Source organism: Psammomys obesus, unplaced genomic scaffold (assembly GCF_907164565.1).
Source record: "Psammomys obesus unplaced genomic scaffold, mPsaObe1.curated_primary_1811, whole genome shotgun sequence".
Classification (NCBI taxonomy): Eukaryota; Metazoa; Chordata; class Mammalia; order Rodentia; family Muridae; genus Psammomys; species Psammomys obesus.
Window position 1 is genome coordinate 2,473,488 of NW_026596962.1, and position 23,523 is coordinate 2,497,010.

The 23,523-nt window shown below is 41.9% G+C and overlaps 1 protein-coding gene across 1 annotated transcript in view; it reads right to left on the reverse strand.

The window, feature by feature from the left end:
• The window catches only part of LOC129670262 (zinc finger protein 407-like), a 150,822-nt gene that overhangs the window by 114,216 nt on the left and 13,083 nt on the right, over window positions 1-23,523 (reverse strand). The window contains exons 4-5 of the mRNA XM_055598741.1: window positions 22,826-22,946; window positions 1,165-1,343 (exon numbers count right to left, since the gene is read on the reverse strand). Coding sequence (XP_055454716.1) covers window positions 1,165-1,343; window positions 22,826-22,946 — 300 coding nt within the window. The remainder of the gene's footprint in view (window positions 1-1,164; window positions 1,344-22,825; window positions 22,947-23,523) is intronic.

Below are 23,523 nucleotides of genomic sequence, written 5' to 3' on the forward strand. Positions count from 1 at the left end.
CCCTCTTTTCTGAGAGGAAGAGGGGAAAATGGGGGAAAGGGGTATTTAGGGAAGGGGACTGAGAGGAGGGTGGGGTGCTGCAATCAGGATGTAAGGTGAAGATACATATATATGAAAAACCCCATTATCCTAACTTAAATTACCCACCAAGTTCTATGCTCCGTAATGTGGACACTGTATGAGCAGAAACACATACCTGAAAACAGCCTTGTCTTTGTGGAAAACCTTCCCTTGATTTTCATACACACAGAGCCTGCCTTCGCCAGCCCTGCTTATGATTTTGTCCACAGCATCAAGAGCTAATAGCCACATTTCATGCATTAGACAGTGGCTCCACAGATGTGTGCTAGGAAATCGCAGGCATGGCAAAAGCAGCCTGTCCTGAGCACATGGCCAAAGTGAGAAGCAGAGGCCGTTGGCCATGAGCCTCACCAACCAGGATGCATGGCCGGGCCTGGTCTGCACATGGCATGTCAGGACCACATCAATGGACACCTTTCCAGAAGTGCTTTCTTAAACAGCACTCCAGGCTTGCACCTCATTCTGCAGGGATTCTATACCCAAAAATTAAATTAATTTTTAATTAAATGGGTGACAGGAACCAATTTGCTTCACCTAGAGTCACTGCTATATATGACACCTTCCATCATATCTGACTTACAGTCCAAGAGGTAGGAATGGTCTTGAACCATATCGCACCCAGGCCCATCTCCTCCTTATTTCTGGAAAACGAAGCCCCTGTAATCCTCAGGGTGCTTGAGTCTCAGTCACATTCTTCCAACTTCCATGTTTTTATAGAAAAATAATGATACAAAGAGTACAGCGTCAACATCTTAATCATAAACATACTGAATAAAATTAAGCCCTACCACTTAGTTAAAAACAAAGCTCAAGAAACTGACATCAGTAGCCATGTTTTAAGTATCTGCTACTAACTTTGGTGCTCTACAATAACTGCTAGATTTGTCATGAGATGAGAAGGCAGGTGGCAGGCCTGTGTCCATGTAGAATTGGGAAGGAGGCCTTCCATACAGGGTCAGGGACAGACTCTATCAACACTGGACTCCAAGGTTAGAATTCACAGCGGTCTGCAAGGAGCGACATGACTACTGTGGTGAGGCCCTGTTAGAAAGCACAAGCGCTTTACTTGTCTCCTTTCCTTACCAGCATGCAAGTACGCGAGGTCGGGGTTCTCAATGTCAGGATGCTGCTCCTTCAGGTGGTTTCGGAACTCCACAGGGACGTTCGTCCCATAGTCACATTTTGGGCAGTTGTACATCTTGACACCTTCATGTTTGCCGGTGTGCAAAATGTGTTTGCGGATATTCTCAGCACAGTTTGACCTATCAAGTAAGAAAGTAAATAGAATTAAGGCAAATAAGTATCATTATGCCACAAATGTTCAACTAGCTAGCCCTGGCACAACTGTTTCTATGTGCTGGGTGTGAACTTCACACAGTTAACGTTAATTAAGAAGGCAGCCACAGGACGAGGTCAGTCCTATAACCCAAATCCCAAGGTGGTATTCTGCTTCAGCAACTCAGTTCTGTGCAGAAAAAGAGGCAGAACAACAGTGTATTTTACTACTGTTTTGGTACTCCTGCAAGCAGTGAAGATGCTTGTGTGTGTATCAGGACACACCAGCACCGCCGCAGACTGCTGCCAAGTGCCAGCCACTGAGCTCAGCCACTGAGCAAACAAAGGCTTCTGTTCTGAGGTTCTGCCAGTGAAAGTTGCTTCCATTTATGGTACTGACAGCCCAAAGACAGAAAGGTAGCTGCAGTCACTTGATTTGCCCCATATTTGTGCAATGTGTTGGCACCAGGGAATTCCCTGTGATGGTGGAGTTCAGAGAGCAGACTCGACACTATAGCAAGGGTCCACTAGCCAATAAAAACACGATTGAGTAGAATGCAGAGGAAGACACGTACCAAAACTTCCAGAAGATACTGCTGAAGAACAAAAGCATCCACCATTCAGGAAGAAAGGCTTTGTGCACACACAAGGCGAGAAATGATAGTAGAGAAGATCACACAATAAAAGGCCAGGAATCACCTTGGTGTCGAGTGTTCAACTACATTACAATGCTTACTCTTCAGAGACAGTATTAGTCAAGAAGGTGAGGACAGGGACAGCCAACAGTGTTGTATTGGCCTATACTTTCATCCATATGTAAATGCAGCACACAAGGCCGGAAACTGACACCAAGTCCCTTCCAATGCACTCCCTTGAGAGGCTGGATAAGGACTCTAAAGACATGGAAGAGTGAATGAAAATGGTATGAAGAACGGATACAGTGTGTCTTCTATTGATAGATGGTAAACATGAAAAAGATAAGTTCTTCTGTGCCAAGGAAAGCTAAAATAGTAGAAAATAAAAACATCAAAATGTTAACACTGTAATGCCTGATTCTGTTTATTTTCCAAAACTACTTGAAGATTTGCATACTAAAAATAAATTACTAACATTACAATAGGTTGGGAGAGAATCGAAACTACAGAGTTTCCAGATGATTTCAGACTGACTGGGTAAGGGCTTAGCCAAGGGGCTAAGCTTCTTTTTCTTCTTCTTTTGTTTAATGCTAAAAAAAAAAAAAAAAATTCAAAATCTTTTGTTTTTTTTTTGATATCGTAATATAATTATATCATTTTCCCTTCCATGTCTTCCCTCCAAACTCTTTCATATACTTTTTCTTATTGTCTTTCAATTTCACGACTTCTTTTTGGTCAACTCTAAAAACACAGATGCAAGTAACATTTTACGGACTGAGAAGGTTAAATTTATGTATTTAGGAATATATACACATATATGTATACAGCAGGAACTGATGAAAAAAGAGGCCACAACTTTTTTCCCTTCCCCATTAAGTCCAGTTTGTGTTGCTTAACTGCTCTCAGGATGGGATCTGCTCGGCATGGGAACAGCCTGCTAGGGTCACATCATCAAGGAAGAGTGACTCTCCCTCTTCCTGTAGCTATCAAATGCCAAGAGCTCCTCGGCCAGTGGTGGCGTTTTCTGTGTAGCCACCTCCCCTACCCCCGCCATGCTGGGATTTTATCTGGCTGGAGCTTGCACAGGACTTATGCATTCTGCTGTCGTGATGGCTGTGAGTTCATTAGTACAACTGCACTTGAAATTATCCCCGACTTCTGTCTCTTCCAATCTTTTCAAATCCTCTTTTTTAATTATTTTTATTAATTAGTTTATTCACTTTGTATCCCCACTGTACCTCCCTCCTTCCACCCCTCCCAATACTACTCTCCCTCTTCCCCACCCCTGTCCCTCTCCCAGTCCACTGATAAGGGAAGTCCTCCTCCCCTTCCCTCTGATCTTAGTCTATCAGGTCTCATCAGGAGTGGCTGCATTGTCTTCTTCTGTGGCCTGGTAAGGCTGCTCCCCCCTTAGGGAGAGGTGATCAAAGCGCAGGCCAACCAGTTCATGTCAGAGACAGTCCCTGTCCCCATTACTATGGAGGCCACTTGGACACTGAACTGCCCTAGGCTACCTCCGTGCAGGGCGTTCTAGGTTATCTCCATGAGGGTCCTTGGCTGGAGTATCAGTCTCAGAAAAGAACCCTGTGCCCAGACTTTGTGGATCTATTCCTATCTTGTGGAGCTTCTGTCCTCTCCAGGTCTTTGTGGATCTGTTCCTGTCTTGTGGAGCTTCTGTCCTCTCCAGGTCTTACTCTCTCCAACTTCTTTAATAAGATTCCCTGCACTCTGCCCAAAGTTTGGCTATGAGTCTCAGCATCTGGTCTGGTACCCTGCAGGGTAGAGGCTGTCAGAGGCCCTCTGTGGTAGGCTCCTGTCCTGTTCCATGTTTTCTCCCTCCTCTGATGTCCATCCTCTTTGCCTTTCTGAATGGGGATTGAACATTTTAGCCAGAGTCCTCCTTCCTGATTAGCTTCCTTTGGTGTACAGATTTTAGTATGTTTATCCTATATTATATGTCTAATATCCACTTATGAGTGAGTATATACCCCGGGTGTCTTTCTGCTTCTGGGATACCTCACTCAGGATGATCTTTTCCAGTTCCCACCATTTACCTACAAATTTCATGATTTTTTGTTTTTTATCGCTGAGTAATATTCCATTGTGTAGATGTACCACAATTTCTGTATCCATTTCTCAACTGAGAGGCATCTGGGCTGCTTCTAGCATCTGGCTATTACAAATAAAGTTGCTACAAACATAACCAAGCAGATGTCCTTGTTGTGTACTTGTGCATCTTTTGGATATATGCCTAGGAGTGGTATAGCTGGAGGAGTGGACTGGAGTGAGGGTAATCCCAGGGGTACGAGGGACTCCTGCACAACTAAATCTTTTATTCGGGGGTTTGGAGTGTTATTCATGATTAAAAGACGGAGGATCCTAAGTTTATAGCTAATGTCAAGAAAGAAATTAAGTGGAACAATGTACTTTTGAATATTATTTCAGCAATGAAAAAGGAAGGACTTAGGTCTATGCACAGTCATGGGTTAAAATATTTTCTGACAAAACCAAAGAGATCTCACAATGAATTCCAGATAGATGGCATCATAACTTCAAACACGGCAAAAGCACTTAAGAGTAATCTAAATGAATATAGGCACTGAATATCTAAAGAATGAACCTAACTGTTTGACAACACAGCGTGGAGTTGACCTAAATTACCCTAAAGAAAGCATTCGAATAAGAGAAGGGTTTGAAGTGGAAACAGTCCATTCAAATACATGAACTATGTGAAGCATAGGGGAAGCATACATCCACGTACTGTGTGTATGTATGCATGCAAATGCACATATGCACATATATTCATTAACTTGCAAATATATGTAAAACTACTATTTCAAAATGATATATTACTTTTGAATAATGCTTGCCAAAATTATGTTTCTAAAATAAACTCTCTCTGTCTGTCTCTCTCTCTTTCTCTCTCTCTGCAAAGGACCTGCTTTATTCTCTCTGGGCCCCTGAGAGCATGTTATCCCCCTCTCTCCTTCAGTTTGAGAGTCAGCACAGTGAACCCCAAGTGATGTTAGAACCAGGCATTCCGGATGTGGCCACACATGTGCAGGAACGTTAGCTGCTGCCGCCGCATTTTCACTGCTCCACAGATGACATGGACGACACACAACAGCCAGGCACTCTACCTTTTCCGAGCGGCAAAACACAGCAGCACTACATCCAGTATGCTTCTTTGAAAAACATTGCTTGAGGAAAAATCCTTTGCCCTGTGCTCAGACATAAAGTGAACACTGTGAATAATAAAGGCTGGGATCATAAAGTCAAATGTAGATTTCAGCACACAAATACGGCCAAATATTGTAAACCAAAGCCCACAAACATAACAAAATGTGTTAGAAGTAATACATAAGGTTTTCATGAAGGCCTATAAAGCCCTCCTAGAAAGTTCTGTTCTCAAGAAGGCAGTAGATGCTAAGAAATGCTATGAGCACAAAGTATGGAGGTTAAGGAGGTTGCTTATTCAGAAGGTTAGGACAACAGTCCACACTGCATTGTACTCACAGAAACTCACAATGCAAACTGAAAAAAAGATTTTGAAGGTTTTACCTTTAAAATGTTTATGTAAAATGTCTCTTTTTAGTTAAGTGCATGTGCGCGGGCAGATGTGTTAGTGTAGGTGCCGCCACAGCTCAGAAGAGGGTGTAGGGTCCTCTGCGGCTGGAGGTTCAGGAGGCCATCAGCCACGTGATGATGTGGACATGCTCCCTGAGAGGCAGTATATGCTCTTAACCACTGAGTCATCCCTCCAGCCCCAAAGTAGGGTTACTTTTATTGAGCAATTTGCTTCCAAACTTTCTGATCACAGAATATTACTTGATGAGAACACTATCTCATAAGGCTGTCTTAAGGATTAAGATAAACAACTAAACATGACGGGATAATAGGAAAAACACTCATTTTTTTTTTCTTTACTGTTAACATAGCTACTCGTCCTGTAAGATGAAATGCATCACAAAAACCTAGATAATTATCACCAGTTGTTTTACCATAAAAGTGATTAAAATTGGTTTGAATAAAAATAGATTCGCTCCAACAGCCACTGACTACATTTGATGTATTGTACTTGCAAAATTTATTACGCAATCACATATATCTTTTTTGACTGTTCAAAATTTCCTAAATTCATTTATGAAAATAATTAGTCTGTCATTAAGTCCTAAAGTAATCATATCAAACTAAACAGAAAACCGTATTTACTAAAATGTAGAAAGCAGGCTTTGCAGTGTCTTAGTATTAACAATCCAAATGAATATAGAGTTACTCAAAGAAAGTCCTTATACAGCAGAAAAGGCCATCCTGTTTTCATGCCACGGTGACCTAATTATAAATTCCCTGGGCAGGCCACCAGCCTAAGACAGACTCCACAGTCCCAGCAGAGAGGGACTCAAAGCCGCTCGGTGAGGACCCACACTCAGTGACCAGCTCCCACATGGCTACTTACAACTGTCTAAATCTAGTTCTAGGAGAGCTGGGGCCCTTTTTGGACCTCTGCAGGCACTGCAAGGAGCATCGTACACAGTCAAACATGGAGGCAAAATACTCATGCAGAAAAAATAGCCATACAGAGTTAAAAAATTCAGACACCCATGTCTAATAAAAACTTGTCATAGATATTCAGCAGATGTCACTTGGAGTATTGAGCCAAGCACCTCAAGGAACAAAATACAGAGTATAAAGGTTGATGTATGTAGAGAATAAATACAAAATTAAAATTATTGGGAATAATGGACTATATAATGAATGGTAATTAGTCAACAGCAAGTTACACGTTAGGTGGGAGGGGTTGGTCATCTCTCTCCTCTCTTCCCACTCATCTCGTTTTATTTTTGTACTGATCAACTTTTTTCTGAAGTATCTTATGCTGGGCTGGCTGGCTTTTGAGCTTCGAAGTTCAAGCAATCCTTTTACTTAGATTCTCAAGTAACTAGGTGTACAACTGCATGCCAGGTACAGGATTCTACTATTCCAAAACTACACACACACACCAACAACATTAAGCAGAATAAATGGCAAGACTTCTAAAAAGTAACATTGAGTTTAAAAGTGTAGACAGATGAACTGTAGGTCCTTCCAGCATTTCAAACGCACATGCATGATTAAGGAACGATGAGTAGAAGCTGGTAACTGGAATGGCGATCATCTTCACATCAGGGTTTCCAGATCTAAGGAAACTTGGGGGTTTTACTCATGAAAGCTCTTTGTTATACAAGTAAAATGAATCTGATCAAATTATCAATTTCAAAAACAACTAGATACACAGAGCTTAACAAAATGGAAGTGCTGTGTCACAAGGAAGTGCCAGGCCAACTTCAGCCAGGGGGAGACATGCTGAAGCAAGAAGCACTCTCCACTGCTCAGCCCAACTAAAGGATCAGGTTCCAGACCCAGACACAGCAGGACAGGTTGTGAAGAAGGGAGCCAGAAGCAGGAGGAGCCCAGTGCATGGCAACCAGGGAAGAATCACCAGCCAACTCACTTCCTCTCACAGTCACATGACCCTGCTCTGAACCAAGGGGGGTCAGTGAGGCTACTACCTGTGGGAGTCTGCAGAGCAGGAAAGAAAGGCAGATGGATGGAACTAGAAAATATCATCCTGAGCAAGGTAACCAGACCCAGAAAGACGCAGACGTAGGTACTCACTCATAAGTGGATATTAGCCACATAGCACAGGATAACCACGTTACAGGCCACAGACCCAAAGAAGCCAAGTAACGAGGAGGGCCCAAGGGAGAATGGTGAGTCTCACTCAGAAGGGGAAACAGAATACCATTGAAGTGGATGAGGAGAGAGAACTAGGTGGAAGAGGGGGTGGAAAGGGAAAGGAGGGTGGGGTCTGGTTGGGGGGGGAGCAGGGGTGGAAGGTGAGAGGGCTGGGAGAGAGACGGGAAACCAATGGTAGGGGCAACTCTGGGACAGGCTAGAGACCCTCGACAGGGTAGGCTCCTAGGAGGGTATGGGGGTGACTCCAGCTGCGACTCCTAGAAGCCGGGAATATGGAGACTGAACTGGCCACATCCTATACCCAGGCAGGACTGCCAGTGGATGGAGTAGGACACCAACCCACCCACAAAACCTTTGACTCAAAATTTACCCTGCCAACGAAGTGTGCAGGGATAAAGATAAAGCAGAGATCGAGGGAAGTGCCAAAGAATGACTAGCCCAAACTGAGACTCACCTTATGGAAGAGAATCAAGCCCTGACATTTTTAAAGACACTGATGTGCTGACAGACAGGGACCTAGCATAACTGTCCTCTGAGAGGCTCCACCCAGCAGCGGATAGAAACAGATGCTGAGATCTACAGCCAAACATTAGGCGGAGCTTGGGCAAATGTGAGAAAGTTGGAGGAAGGATAGAAGGACCCAGAGGAGACAGTATCTCCACAAGAAGACCAACAGAGTCAAGTAACCAAGAACTATGGTGGCTCACAGAGACTGAGCCACCAACCGAAGAGCATGCCTTGACTGAACCGACATCCCTTACACATACGCACTGATGAGCAGCGTGGTCTTCTCGAGAATCCCCATCCTTCTACTTATAAGTACAGGAAGCTACAGATGCCGCTTAGTCGGAGGGCACTGACCCAGCATGTGTAAGGCCTCATGGTCCATCTCTGTCACCACAAGACCAAAGAGACAGACAACCACCACCAAAACTTACATGAACCACATAAATAATACATTTACAACCTTAGGTTAAAATAAACGTAAAACAAGACACTTTCCAATTCAAGTGATTTAAATATACACATATATACATGTGAATAATTTACTGCAACTTTCTAATTGAAAGTTTTATAAACTTGAGATAATAAGTAAAATTTTATTGAGCTGCCTAGCTTATTTGCTAGTGCCTCTGTTAGTCAGGGCCAGAGCACGGCTTTACTTGGGACAGTATAAAGATCTTAAGAAAAGACAAGCTGCTAGTTAGTAACTGCTGGCATCCACGAAGAAAAGCAGAAGGTAGTGGGACGCCCATGGGCCTGACCACATCAAGCATCCTAGAGCCACAGACTGCCACAGGCTGTGTGGGGATGGAGCTGCCATTAAAAACCAGACACTACTTAAACAGCTGAGAAAGAGCCCATCCTTCACCCAGGAATTGGCAGGTGATGAGCCAACATGAGACTGCAGTCAGGGGACTACACCTGAAAGGAAATCCATACCCCAACTCTCTCCTCAAATGTCTATAGAACACCGCCACAGCACCAAACTCACTTAGCTGTGGAAAGGTAGTTGGAGGAATTTTTCCCTAGCTCTAAGTCTGCGGCTTATAAAGATGTTATCTGCTCAATGTTAAACTTAAGATGAATAATCCATTAATTTTATTATTTTTATAAAGAGGATGGAATCTTTTCACAATTCCTAAGTTAAGTGATTAGCTTTGAAGAAGAAAAAAAAGTAATAGAAAGAATCACTGGTGACTAGAACCACTGAGTTTATCTAATAATCTATGAGGAGCTGCAAAAAAAAAAAAAAAGTTCTCCGTAATCCATTTAAAAATAATAACCAGTTCATTCCAAGCCTGCATACAATGCTTCCCTTTGTCCCTTGTAAGTCTCTCAAATGTCTTATTTTAAAGGAATATATAGGACTCCCGGAAGACATTCCCCATTTCTATTCTCCCCGACTCTGGTGAGCCCTTGTTCTGTGTGATAAGGCAATCTCCTCCGGGATCTGAGCTGTGTAGTTTCGCACTACGAGTGACAAGGACTCGACTTGAATAACTGCTGTGCGCAGGTTGTAATTATGTCAGCTGGAGTGTTGAACAAGGGGACTGATTAATGTGAGCCCTGGCCCAGGCGCAGTCCCTATCAAAGCCTCTGCGCGGGCCAGCAGTGGGGACGGGTTAAAGCAGAAAGACAAAACATGCAGCATCGTCCATGATAGATGAATTGCTCCAGCAGTCTCAGGCAGATGTTCCCGGACAGTATAATATACAATTACTCTGCCTTATCACCTTCCCAGGGACAATAAAGCTTCCTCCTTCTATAGCTCATGTGAGTGAAGGCAAAATTAGTTTTACTTTTACAACACTGACTCACTTATCATGTTGCCTTGATTGTGCTTTTACAGCTAAAGAAAACATATATTCCACTTTTAAACTCCAAAGGAAAAGACCTTAAAATAAAACTGAAACCTTGTTTGCAGTCTCTTTTACATCAGAGATACACTGTTTTAAAAGATTGTTTTGTTAAAAAGAAATTCAGGAAAAGTAATAAAATATGTGTGCATATGTAGTTAAAAACAGGTACAGATACATAACTCAGGAAGATTTGGATTGCATAATCTTTACAGTCATAACATCGTTTTTCAAAGACTGAACAAAAAACATTAATTGGAAAGAATGTAATTAAAAATATGTATGTGCTGATATGGGCTACATATTTCTCCAGCAAACATGAGCACACAGTTTTCTGAGTCTGAGTTGATTCCCAATGACATGCGTGCGCAACCACCACCCTTTTCTCCTCCTCAAGCCTCTCAGGAAGGCTGTGCTCACCAAGGAAAAGGACGCTTGCTTTTGCAGTGATTATAACACACAGCCACGAGTGTCAGAGCTAATCCACTTCTGGAAAACACAGTTTCTACCCTTTTGTTCGTAATTGCAGAGATGGTGGTGAAAATGTGTGCAGAGGTATATGAAACAGAACCCTCAACAGCAAAGACACACCGCCTTTAAGTTCTGACGCTTTCACCTTGTTAGGAAATAAGCTAAAACCGCAAACTGACGTCCAGGCACAACAGCCTTGTGTAGGTCATAATTATAACAAGACAAAGTGGCAGACACAGTAACAGAATCAAAGGATATCCATACAGCGTGTGACTGAATGCACAAACAGCCAACATCAGCCTGTGGGGTGATATACATGACTTATTTCCACTTTTTAGTGGTTTAATACAACTGACACCAACACTCGGCAGTTATAATACACCCTAAGTCATGAAAACAAATCATGTTCCTGCCTCACCCTGAGGAGTGATATATCTGCTTTCTCTTTCCATATTATACAGTCACTAACTCCAATGCCCAGAAGATCCTTATTACATTTCTCTTGGTATGACGGATTCTAGTCAAGTTATATGTTCCTAGAAATCTGACAATTTGAAGAAGCCAGGGGTTTATTTAAAAATACTTTTTAAAAGAAGTTTTAGCACAATATACACAAAAAACATTTACACACCACTTCTCATTGGTGAATATGTTTTATGATGTTACAGTAATTACCTGGGAAAAAGCAAACAAATTAAAGGTAGAAAAATGCAAATGGAACAGGTGCAAATGTATGAAGGAGTCCTGTGCCATCATAATATAAACAACTCTGTATACTGCAATTGGCTTGTGATGTCATTAGAGTACTCTGTTAGACCTACTGATCTTAAAGACACTGACACATGAACACATATTATTTAGAACAAGAGAGATAAGATGCCATACTTTAAGACTACATTTAAAGGAGTGTATATTAAATGATCCCACAGAACTGTTTTAGGCAGCAGAAAGCAAAATTTTCCATGAAAGGAAGCCGGCTAGCGCCTTCTGTCCAGAGGCAGGGAAGGCTGCCAAGAACGTGCTTCTCAGTGTAGGAAGGATGGAAGCAGGTGCAGAACTACACACCCTCTATGTCCAGGTTTTGGTCTCATTACTTCGAACTGAACAATACCAAATTTGGTGCTGTGTGGTATCACACAGTATGCAAACTTCCTCACACAGGTTGCTTTAAAATATGACTAACAGTAAGTAAAATCAAGTTCCAAAGTGTGGCCAGAGCAGCTACTGTCTAGGGGTCCCTATCCTCTCCTCCTGCCCTTAGTTTTTATCTTCAGTGAATTACAGGAAACATGCTTTTTTGCCATGTCTTCACATGGTGTGCTAAGTCACTCTCCGTTGTAAGTACTGAAGATGGCCACACTCAAGATCTAGAACCTCAGAAGCAGGCTCTATGCTCACACCTCATGCCATTCCCTGCTTTTTGCTAGGCCTCGTTTCCTGCAGGCTTCTCCCACACATGTACCAACTGTGTGTCCTCTCTGCTTATTCCCACTCCCATGTTTTCGAGAGGCAATTTTAGTGATAGTCCTGCTATCAGGTTCCACACTGAGGTATACTGACATGTTCACATGGATCTGAGAGTGTTGGAAAAGCAGGGTGTCCGAGATCACACTTCCTGTCATATTCCTAACAAACTCTTCCTCTCCAGAAGAGGGGGGTCTCACTGATGCCATTACGCCCTGAGGAGCTCTGACCAAGGCACTGGAAGACAACTCTTTCTGCCTTGCTGTCTATCTCCTGCAGTCATTAGGAGAGTGTGGACCTACCTTCGTCTGGCTCCTGATCTGGCCCTGACATCTGCCTGCACCTTTGCCATGGTATTTCAAGTGATCTCCTGTGTTCTGTCATTTCCCTGATTCACTCTTTTGCAGCCTACCGGAGACTGGATAACACAGTGACTGAGGCCACCCTTTAGCGCCCCCAGACGCCCTGGCCACCAGTGCGACTAGAGCCCAGCTTGTCCTCTCAGTCATGTCCGTGCCAGTGTCCCAGTCCTTCTGACTTCGCTTTACTACGCCATGCCCTCTGCCCTACAACCTAGGCTTCCTGGACAGAGACATCCACTTGAAATTGGGGAAAAAAAGGAAAAGTTAAGAACACAGTACAACAGAATCTTACTTAAAAACAAAATAAAACAACAACAACAACAAACCCTAACATCCTGAGTTTGGGGTAGTAAAACAAATATTTTAAGTTATGTGATGAATGTCAACTATTTATCACCTCAAATTCTTTAAACCTAGAAATAAATTACATTATTTAACTGTAAGTTTTCAACATGGACCACAGTTTCTCCCAAAAGGAAAATTTTGATTTGTTTGGTGGCACTTTTCATATTTGTTTCAAGTCAGAACTTAACACGGAAGAAACCATACACTGAAGAAAGAACCATGGAAAAGTTAACGAGCACATGTTCCAAACCGCACAGTGAGAACAGACTCCAAATACAGTGAAGGACTGAGTGCTGGATGGAGACTGCCTAGCAAGAGTCAAGCAAAAGTCTCAACAATAGGACATCAAGTTTCTGGAGTTAGAGGAAAGATTAACATTGTAGGGAAAATATCAGGTGACATTACCTATGGAACAGTAAATTCCAGCTTATTTAGACTGTGCTCACTTGGAGTTATTCAATAAATTATATTAGACTGGTTTTGAGTCTAGACCATTTTTAGAAACAAGGTTAAGAAAATAGCAAGTATGGAAAAGCTAAGAAAAGAGTTGGCACTCTGTTCTTCTAATCAAACGACAGAGCTGTGCAGAAGACGTGGCACTGGCTTTGCAGAAGTGCATAAAGAATGTGGAGCAGCTTGTTCTACACTCAGAAAGCTGCTCTGACCCCATCTCATAAAAAGAACTCTATCATTTTCTAAACATTCAAAGACTATTTTTTTTTCTATGATACTTATATAGGTCCCAGAGAGACACTATTTCAGAAAAGGTTGAAACAAAGGAGTTGAAAACAGAATGATACATTTGGAATCCTAGCATTCCAAATGAACTAATGAAAACTGGCCAACTTTTAAGATACAACAAAGTCACCATTTTTTTTTAATGCCAGGGTGATTCAATACTCTATTGACTACTATCAGCTTCTCCATGGAGCTACAAGCATGTGCCTAACAAGCTAGCTGCATGAACTTTCTAACTGCTGGGGATAGAGATAGTTACATAGCAAAGTGTTTTCTTTGTGATAATAACCCTGGTGTCTGAGGAATAACTTATTATGCAAGAGACTATTGCCCCAAAAATATTTTCTATTTTTTTCATCTCTAAGGCCTTTCTTCCTATCACAATACATACAGATATATCTAACTACCACCCCAGGGACTGTCCATAGTAATTCCTTGTAGAAAGACCATCCCCAAAGATAGCTTTGGCCCTCTATTAGTGACTGAAATTGGGATTCAACAACAGCAGGCTAAATAAACATGTTTATCTAGGTTCTACTTTAAGAGATAGCAGAGGGAGTGTATGGTCACTTTGTGCTGGCAATGGCTCTTCTAATTAATCTGTGATCTCAGAGCTGCTGTGGCTGCATCAACAAGCTGCACAACCCCTCACCTGTGCTGGGAAACAAAAGACAGCAAGGCACTCTCTTCTTTAAAGGGAAAAGAGCAATACGCAAATCTTAATGCTATTGAATCTACTACATGATTACATTCATCACTTTTTAACACTACAAACTGGAATAAAAGTATTAATATCAACTTAACTAAGATGAAGGAAAAAATAATGGATGAATCAACATACAGTCTGCCAAGGTAATACAAAGAGTCTGTAGGTTTGTGTGTTATAGCAGGGACAGAGAAGTGCAAATAACACAAGCTGTGTATGAAGACAGTTTCAGACAAGACATGACAGAAAATGTAAAATCAAACTAAAAATCATGAAAGTAAAAACAGTGAAATGGACAGAGACAAACAGGAACTGTTTCCTTCAGGATAAACTCAATTTCTGGGCAGCTGACAGAAAAGCAGAAGATTTTCATACTCACAATCTTTGAGACTTATTCCTGGGTGGATAAAATTACACAGACATTGTTTTCCTTTTGTGAGGGATCACATAAGAAACCTCTACCTCATTTATCAGAAACATCTACCTCCATGGACAGAAAAATGCTAGGAGGGGCCTTCGCAGTACTTCTCCACAACACAGTCCCAAGCGCTGACATCTGCCTTTGATGGGCTGAGCTGTGCGCAGGGGGCAAGCTGGCAGGGTGCTATGCCTGCAGGAGAGCACTACTTACAGTCTAATTGAGGTGCGCTTTCTAGAACAAATCCACTACCTTATCAAAAACATGAGCTCAGCCTGGCTTTCCAGGCTTTCAGAAAAATGTGTAAGGCTCTATCATGTCCAGTCTGAACCACTATGGAGGTCAACACCATCAACGGATGCAAAAGACACTTGGTAAGTCAGACAGCGAAGTACACAGTGTTACTCCATGACAAAAAAGGTTTTTGTGAACTGAATAGGAGGAACTAGTTTTAATTAGTGGAACTAAACAAAGAGCTTTACATGTAAATCATGGGTAATGTTAATGCCAGATATTTTCATGTTATAATTTAATGATTATCATAATTTGATAAATATATAAATAAAAATAGTAATAATAACTCCAGTTTATTCCAAAGGAAACTATGCTATTCATTCCGTATGTCTAGCGCCACCTTTCTCTTTTTCTCTCTCTTTCATACAACCATCCATCCCCTCTCTTTCTCTTCAGGAGTAAATCCGAGCAGCACAGGAAGCCATGGGAAGGAAAATAGCAACTCTCTCAAGAGTTGATCCAAAAGGAGAAAATTATCCCCTGTGGACTGCGTCTCCCAGCTCAGGATCCTGAAGAAACAAACCCCAAACAAGAACAACGAACCCCGCCATCCACAATGGCACAGTGAACATTTGCCCCCATCACCCATGTGCAACGCTGCTCCTTCATGACCTTCAACATACACGACCTAAAACATTCCTGTAACTGACATACTTTATAGAAATGCCTAGCAGAAGTTAAAATAAATTTCCAAGTGGAAGATCATAACTCCAAGGATTTGGTTATATATCCTAAAACTTCTTCCTAAGCATTTCAAGTTATAATTAAAAGTAAAACAAAATCAACTCAGTCAAACGTGTGCATCCTCTAAAGTTTCTAGCACAGACACAGATTCCAAATGCTTTCACCAAGCAGCCAGGCCTCTGCATGGAGCACGGGAGTGCACGCCTGGACAGGCAGGCTGCTGGAAAAGTGTGGTCAGGCGAGCGAGCACAGAAAGCGTGGTTTCCGGGAAGGACGCCTGCTGGTGGCGGGGCAGTGGGGCAGTGAGGGTGGTCTTCACCCGCCCGGTGCATCTTCCTCCTGAGAGAATGAAGATGCAGGTGGGACAACAAACTGTGTGTTGCCCGCACCCACAGACAACCCTGGCCAAGGCTGCTCAGGCCATCACCAAGTAAGAACACAGCATGCAAAACGTGTTACCCAGAGTTGGCAAAAACAGCGGTGAGTCCTCAACATGCGGTGGAATTGGACAATGTACTTAGCTTCATGAGGCACAACTATTTCTTCTGGAGAACAGTTTCATCTACAAGTTAAAATAATCTGTGCATAAACTAAAACACTAATGGGTATTCTAGAAAACAAAGGCACAGGTAGGTTTAGTGGAGCTAACAGCTAAGTTTTGAGGAAAACTTAAGTGAGACACTGAGGTTATTTCAAGTTCAATAATAGAGGCATAATAAAATGGCTTTAAATTTGTTTTCTGCAATTTAATAAATGAGACTTAAAGTACCTAAGATTCTCATTCATACTTTGAATAGTGTAGTATGAGTTACAGCTTCTGCTGCATTATTTAGATTACTATCTGCTCATATTTCCCACATAAATCTTTATTTAAAAATATTTGTGTATGAATTTTTTTGGCCCTGGTTTAATTACTTTCCCTCTCTTCTCTCAGTCCTTCCCTCTCATCTCCTCTCCCCCTACCTCGTCCCTCTTTCCTTAGAGAAGGGGAGGCCTACCTTGAATATCTTCTTCTACTGTGGCTGGACAAGGCCTCCCAGTTGGGGGAAGGAGCCCCAAGGCAGGCAACACACGCAGAGGCCGCCCTGCCCCTGCTGCTAGGCGGCTCACCGGAGGCCACCCTGCACATGTCACATATGTGCAGGGGTCAGGGCCATGCACGCCCTCTGGTTGGTGGTGCAGTTTCTGTAAGCTCCTATGGGCCTGGTTAGTTGATTCTATACGTTTTCTTATGTTGACCTTGACCTCTCTAGCTCTTCCCTTCCTCTACCTCTTCCATAAGATTCCCAGAGTTCCATCTAATGTCTCTGTATCTGTTTTCATCAGGTGCTGGGCGAAGCCTCTCAGATTACTTTTACTCTGGGCTCCTGTTGACAAGTATGGCAGAATAGTATCAATATTGTCAGTAGTGGGCTCTCTTTCATGGCATGGAACTCAAGTTGAGGCAGTCAATGGCCGCCCATTTCCCCACATAAATCTTAAAGACATGAAAGAGAATCCAATACGAAAGTAAGTTCCACATTTAAAAAAAAAAAAAAAAGACAAAAGAAAACAGTGGTAACCATTTCAGTAAACCTCACTTACTCTCATATGCAAGCCAATATAATAAGCAAAACACAAACCACTCTCATAGTTACAAATCGGGTGGCAGTAGAGATTTTATATTATTCAAAGTGACACTATGCCACAAAAAAGGCTGGGCTGTCTCTTGATTTCTTGTTAATATAAAGATGAAAATATAGAACAAAAGGAAAGAAAATAGAGACAAATGTTGAATGTTTCATTTTTGTGCAGAAACAAATCTAAGAATTTGCTACATAAATAATACAGTAGGACCATGTATCTAAATTTAGGCTTTGAAGTTATAATGTGTAGTAATTAATGGTGAAAAGTTATGAAGTTATGATGGAATACACTGATGTGTAATGGATTAGACTTCTGTATATTTTAGACAGGAAAAGCAAAGGAAAGAGGTCCATGTTTACATCTAAACAGAATGAGATGTCATTGCCTAAATTAATAATGCAAACTTGAAAAATAGCCCCAGGTTCAAAAGACCAATTATGAAATTCTTTTGCAAACAATTCTACACTCATATTTTTCATGAATAATTTTAACAAGTAGTACTAGTGCAGTAATGTTCAATTTCTAAAATGAGAAATATATTTTCAAATACAATCTAGACAACATTTCCATGTCTAATGATGGTTAACTTCCTTGCAGACAACAGTTAATACTGGCAAGGAGAACAGAGGGCAGGTACAGTTTTCATGTACCTACATGAAACAAACAGACTAAATATGGAAAAGTACATAAATATCCAGGTAGTAAGATACTGTGGATGGAAAAGATAAACATGTGCGTCTTTTCAAGAAACACGTGAGCATCCTGCTGTGGTGGCTAAAGCCATCATACACACTGAAACACACCAGGAGAAAGAAGGTATTTCCTGTACGTCTGTGCAACCAAATTCTTTCTCATTAAGGAAAAAAAAAAAACCTGTTGAAATTTCGACAGTTCTTTCTTACCTCTTACCATCACAGGACTTGATATCTCTGTAAATTCTCTCAATATTTGTGTACATATGCACTAGTAAAAGCCAGCCACAGAAAGAAAATTAAAAAAAAAAAAAGCCAACCACAGCATAGAGAAAGATAAAACTTTTGAGCCAACAGAAAAGCTTCAAGCTATTGACTTTCAGAAAATAAAATCACACAAATGTTTTACATAAAGACAAAGTCAACTTTCTCTAAAGACAGGAAGGATTTGAAAAAGTGACTTAGTGGTTATTTCTGGATAAGCGCCCTGGGTATTAATTTACAGGCAGCAACGGCACTATCTGTTCTGAACAGAGTGTCTCACATGGTGTGACAAAAGAAAGCAGCTACAGGGACAGCGACGCAGGGGTGTGCTGCACAAGCCAGCCACACAGGGGACCAATATGATGCCATTAACCTTAGCAAAGGTTCTAACACTCTTTCAAACCAAGGAAAACAGAAGTATTTGAAAATATATCTGTGCATACAAGTATCACGAATCTACCAAAGTGTGATGACGAGAATATAAAAAGATTCAAATAATAAACTTTGTGGTAGTAAAGTATTAAATAGTGTTAAAGCCTTTATCAATAAATCTACAAATTTATTCTAAAAAGTCACCAAAACAAGACTTTGAAGTAAGCATATTCAGCATAAAGCCCTAAGAGCAGCTCAGGAAGAAAATATCTACTCTACCAATCATTATACGTCAGTGTGATGGGGGCCACACAGGTGTTACAGGAGCGGCATTTTGAAACTGCAAAGAGCGTCGGCAGTTATAAAAGCACTGATTTGGAGGCACGGACTTCTAGGTATTGTAAGAAGGCTTAAGCTTTGGTCTTGGCACGGATTACAGAGACGGACCCACATCCCACAGCCACACAGGACATGGATGTGCTGCTCGCACTCTGAGCTCAGGGCGATGGCAGGCGCAATCTGATCTGTCCTGCTCAGTACAAGATGGACAAGCTCTTAGGTCCACTCTGCCCGGGTCAAGCTCTGCTAAGGTCCCAGCTTCTTACACTGCGGCACTGATGAATTTGGGGAGTAGGGGGTGATGGTGAAAGTTCTGAACACCTAAGAAGTTTTGTCTGTGCCCACCACAAACACGAGGAAATCAAAATCAAACTCACAGTGGAGCCCAGGTATTTCGGCAACACTTGCCCAAGGGACATATGGTGACACTCGGCCCTTCACACACCTTCACTCCAGACAACAAGAGATTTCAAGTGACTCATGTTGAATCTGACCCTATTGTATATTTAAACGGGCATGTTTTAATGTCCACATAAACCTTTTTTAACTATCATAGAAACATAACAGTTTAATTATTAAAATCCCTTTTAATATTTTTCTAGTATCAGTCCTATACATGAAAAATCTTAAAATCTTAGCATATTTTGCATTAAATAGTGTTAGAATGTTTGACTTTAGAAATAGCTGTCTAAAATATTGACTTTCTTTAAAAAATATTACATGAATCTGGGTTGGGAGCAGTGATTTCTAAGATGGCTCTTAATTTCTAAACATGCTTTCCATTCTATACTATGTGTTTGTGCACAGTGGTGCTCTGAGCACTGTTTCGACAGTAAGATCATGATCGATTCTGGAAAACACTGTTGCTGCTCCCCATGCAGCTGCAAACAAGCAACACCACCCACAAACATCACACGAGAAAGCACATTCCTCATCAGGATGCAAAGTTGTTCTTAGTGCAGAAGTATGTGCACAATGAAAATTTCTTTAAAATGTCTTACAATATTTATTATCAGTAAAAATTGATCTGTATGTCAATTTTACACAGATACATCCTGAACTCAGTGCTATTTTCTTAGGCAAAATGGTTACAAATCAAAAAAGCTTAAGAAGTCTTCTTGTCTTTGTCACCCTGGGGCCCCTTTCCATATACTTGAGAAAAAATAATGCTCAATGTTTTCCTAGTTCAACGTCTACTGTGGCGAGTGTGTGGAGGACCTGCGGTAGACCAGCCGCAGCTGACGCTGCGCACCTGCTGCTGCGGATGACTGCTCTCACTGCATACAACTTCACTAAGCTGTACCTTTGGGTCTGGTTAATTTTGGTATGTGGTTTCTTTTCTTGCAACTTTTTATAACAAAGTTTAAAATAAATTAAATAATTAAAGAATGCTATAGTCATCCTAGTAAACTCCATGGGGGAAAACAACTGGGGACATATGTGTGAATTTCTCTGAAGACAACATTATTAAGAACCTGGCTCTTCCCATTCATGAAAACAGTGGTATATATCTTGACTTATTTGTGTGTTCGTCTTGTCTCAGCTGAGAATGAGGCTGAATGGTGAACTATGTACCCAGCTTGCCCAACACCCTTGACCTGATGCTCAGTATTATAAGAAAAATTGTTTTCTGGCGCTTAGAGCAAATGTCTTAGATTTTTTTTTTTTTAAGCAATGTCTAAATATTTGGGATACTGAGTGATATTGTAAAACAGATGGTTTACTTATTAATGTGTCTATGTATGTGTCTGAGCATATGTGTGTGCATTTGCATGTACGTACATGTCTGAGTATATGGGTGTGCATGTGGCCGTGACAGCAGGGCCTCCCTGACCGTCAGACTGTGTCCTTACTATGTGGTCCTCCTGCCATCTGCCCCACTGTATTGCAGCTTGGTGTCTTCTTCCCACAGAGTTGCTTGAAATACCTCTTATCTGGATTTCTCAGAGGTTCAACCCTAAGACCAATGTTCCCAGCCTACTGATTCTTTAACGAACATTCACTGAGTAGTTGCCGTGCTCTGAACACAGTCAGAAGTCTTCTGAAAACATGAAAAGCGCTGATGGGGCCTGGCACAAGCAGAGCACCCAGAAGCTCAAGCAGAGTAATGCTTTTCTTGAGCAAAAAGTGGGTTCTTCTGAAGAGTTTAAGAAGCTGGACGGGACAAGCTCAGCATCAAGGACCCTACAAGGCAGGCTCAGGATGTGTCCTCAGAGCTGAAGAGTTGTGTGCTGAGCCCAAATCCTTACAGGCTGAGAACTTCCTTACATCCCTCAGCACAGCCATAACCGTGTGCTGTGGCTACCTGGGAGACAGCCATGGCTAGCTTCCCTTACGTTAAGCTCCTCTGCTGTGCCAGGCTTCTTCTTAAGCTACGCTGAGTACACATCAGAGTCTGAACTGCTGGGTGCCCACGAGCACTGCGCTGTACAAGCGCACATGGACAACTGTAGAGAGCCTTACTGGAGACACCTGTACACTTTAAAACTATGGGAAGCACAGCTCCTGAGGATAGTTATTGACGTAGAAAGGTAGTTACAAAGTTTTTTAAAATGAGAATGAAAATTTATACTCAAAGAAACATATCCCTTACCCAGAATAAAAACGAAGACTTTATGTACGGGTATAAATTACAGCTTATAGTCCTGGAAGCAAGGTGTATGATGGAGTTTTTTCATCATTTTCTGGTTGAGTTATCTTTTACAGGGAACACAGCTATAGTATAGGCTATAATAAGGTTAAAAGGCTTGAAAATGATTTTAACAGATTCCATATTCATCAGGAGATTAGAATTTCTAGGCTACCTCTAATTGGATCTGCACAAACTTCTAAGAAATACCACTATGGAGTTATAGGGAGACACAGCCCATAAAATGTTGAGTGAATAAATAATCAATGAATGAAATATATCTGTAATATCTGTGTAGTTTTCAATGATCTTTCACATAAAAATTAATGCAATGACGTGGATAATAATTGAGATTGTGTCAATATTCTTGCTAAGTGCACAGGTTACCGCCACAGACATCCAAAAATCTGCTTTCTGAAGAACTCTCCCTGTCAGTGTTCATGCTGTAATACTCGATAGAGGGGGCGTGGTGTCTCTCTCCTGCACATGTCGGGGGTGGCAGTCAGTGAAGACTTTAACCCAAGGGCGCAGCCCCTTCCCTCACACAACTCCAAAGTGCTTTCAGCACTGAGCTCCTTGCAAGCAGCTGCCACTCTGTCCAGGAGCATCCAGCCCACAAACAGACAGGGAAGCATCTCTTACACCCCACTGCGACTAAAGACTGGGTCTGGGCTCAGAGGTGACCTTTTCCACACTCTCCCCAGGCTGTATTAACCTCTCCAATCAATTACCATTTTATGTTTCTGAAAACTCATTCACGAATGGTGCAATTCTATGGTAAAAGTCAGAAAACACTTTTTATATCATCTTCGTTGTATATCATGCTTTTGCTCAATGTCAAGGTTCTACCACATACTTGTTGAATAACAGATTGCTTGCAATGGATCCTTACTGTGGCCAATAAAAGAAATAACCAAACATGGGAAGGCAATTAGAAAACCCAAGCAGAAGACTATAAAAAGGGAAGTTGTGTAAGTCTATGATTTTACCATGAGGTAGCACACTATCATCAGTGTGTCCGTCCACACACAGGATACGCTCACCCCATGTAAACAAGGGCTGTGTTGTACAGCAGCAGTGTAGACAACCAGCTGTAGTGAGGACTCTACAGGACAATGAAGGAGGTTCCCCAGTGAAACGAAGTGGGGATGAGAGGACAGTTACCACCTTCCAAATGTTGCCGTGACACCGAAACTGTTCTCGGAAACATGCGTTGTCAGTATCACTGAACTTGGGAAGTAATAGCTTGGCCAACGTGCACGCCCACTAAAGTATACTCGCACTCCAGTTCTGCAGCTTCGAATCCGCTGTGGCGATGCGTCGGGCCTCATTACCTGTAGTCACACCAGGGGCACCTGTAGGGCTTCTCTCCAGTGTGCACACGCTTGTGACGAGTCAAGTGCGACTGGGTTGTGGAGGCGAAGTTACACTCGTCACATTTGAAAGGCTTTTCTCCTGTACAAGAAATGCATACACATGAGTAACAGCTGGACGCCAGGTCTCCAAGCTGTGAACACTTAAAACTGCGCAGCCATAAGCCTTTACAAACATGAGCAACTCCACACTTTAGGATACTGGAAAGCGGGAGGATAGTACCAATTTTTTTTACAATTGGCTTTTAGTAAGGTATATAACATGCTGTACAAACAGGACTGTAGGTTTTAAGTGTAGGTCAGGGCTCTCAAGTAACTGTATAGACCATGTTACATACAAGCCATTCCAAAAAAAAATTGTAATGAGGTTAGAACATGGCCAATCACATAACACACATACAGATGAAATAAAATGTGAGATAAAAATCCCTAATATTAGCTCTGAAGAAAAACGAAATTAAGCTGCTACTCTAATAAGTATTAGAAGGTACAAAGCTTCCCTTGAGTGATCCTGCTCCTCCACACTCACCCCATGGAGTGCTCCTGCTCCTCCACACTCACTCCATGGAGTGCTCCTGCTCCTCCACACTCACTCCATGGAGTGCTCCTGTACCTGCTCCTCCACGCTCACTCCATGGAGTGCTCCTGCTCCTCCACGC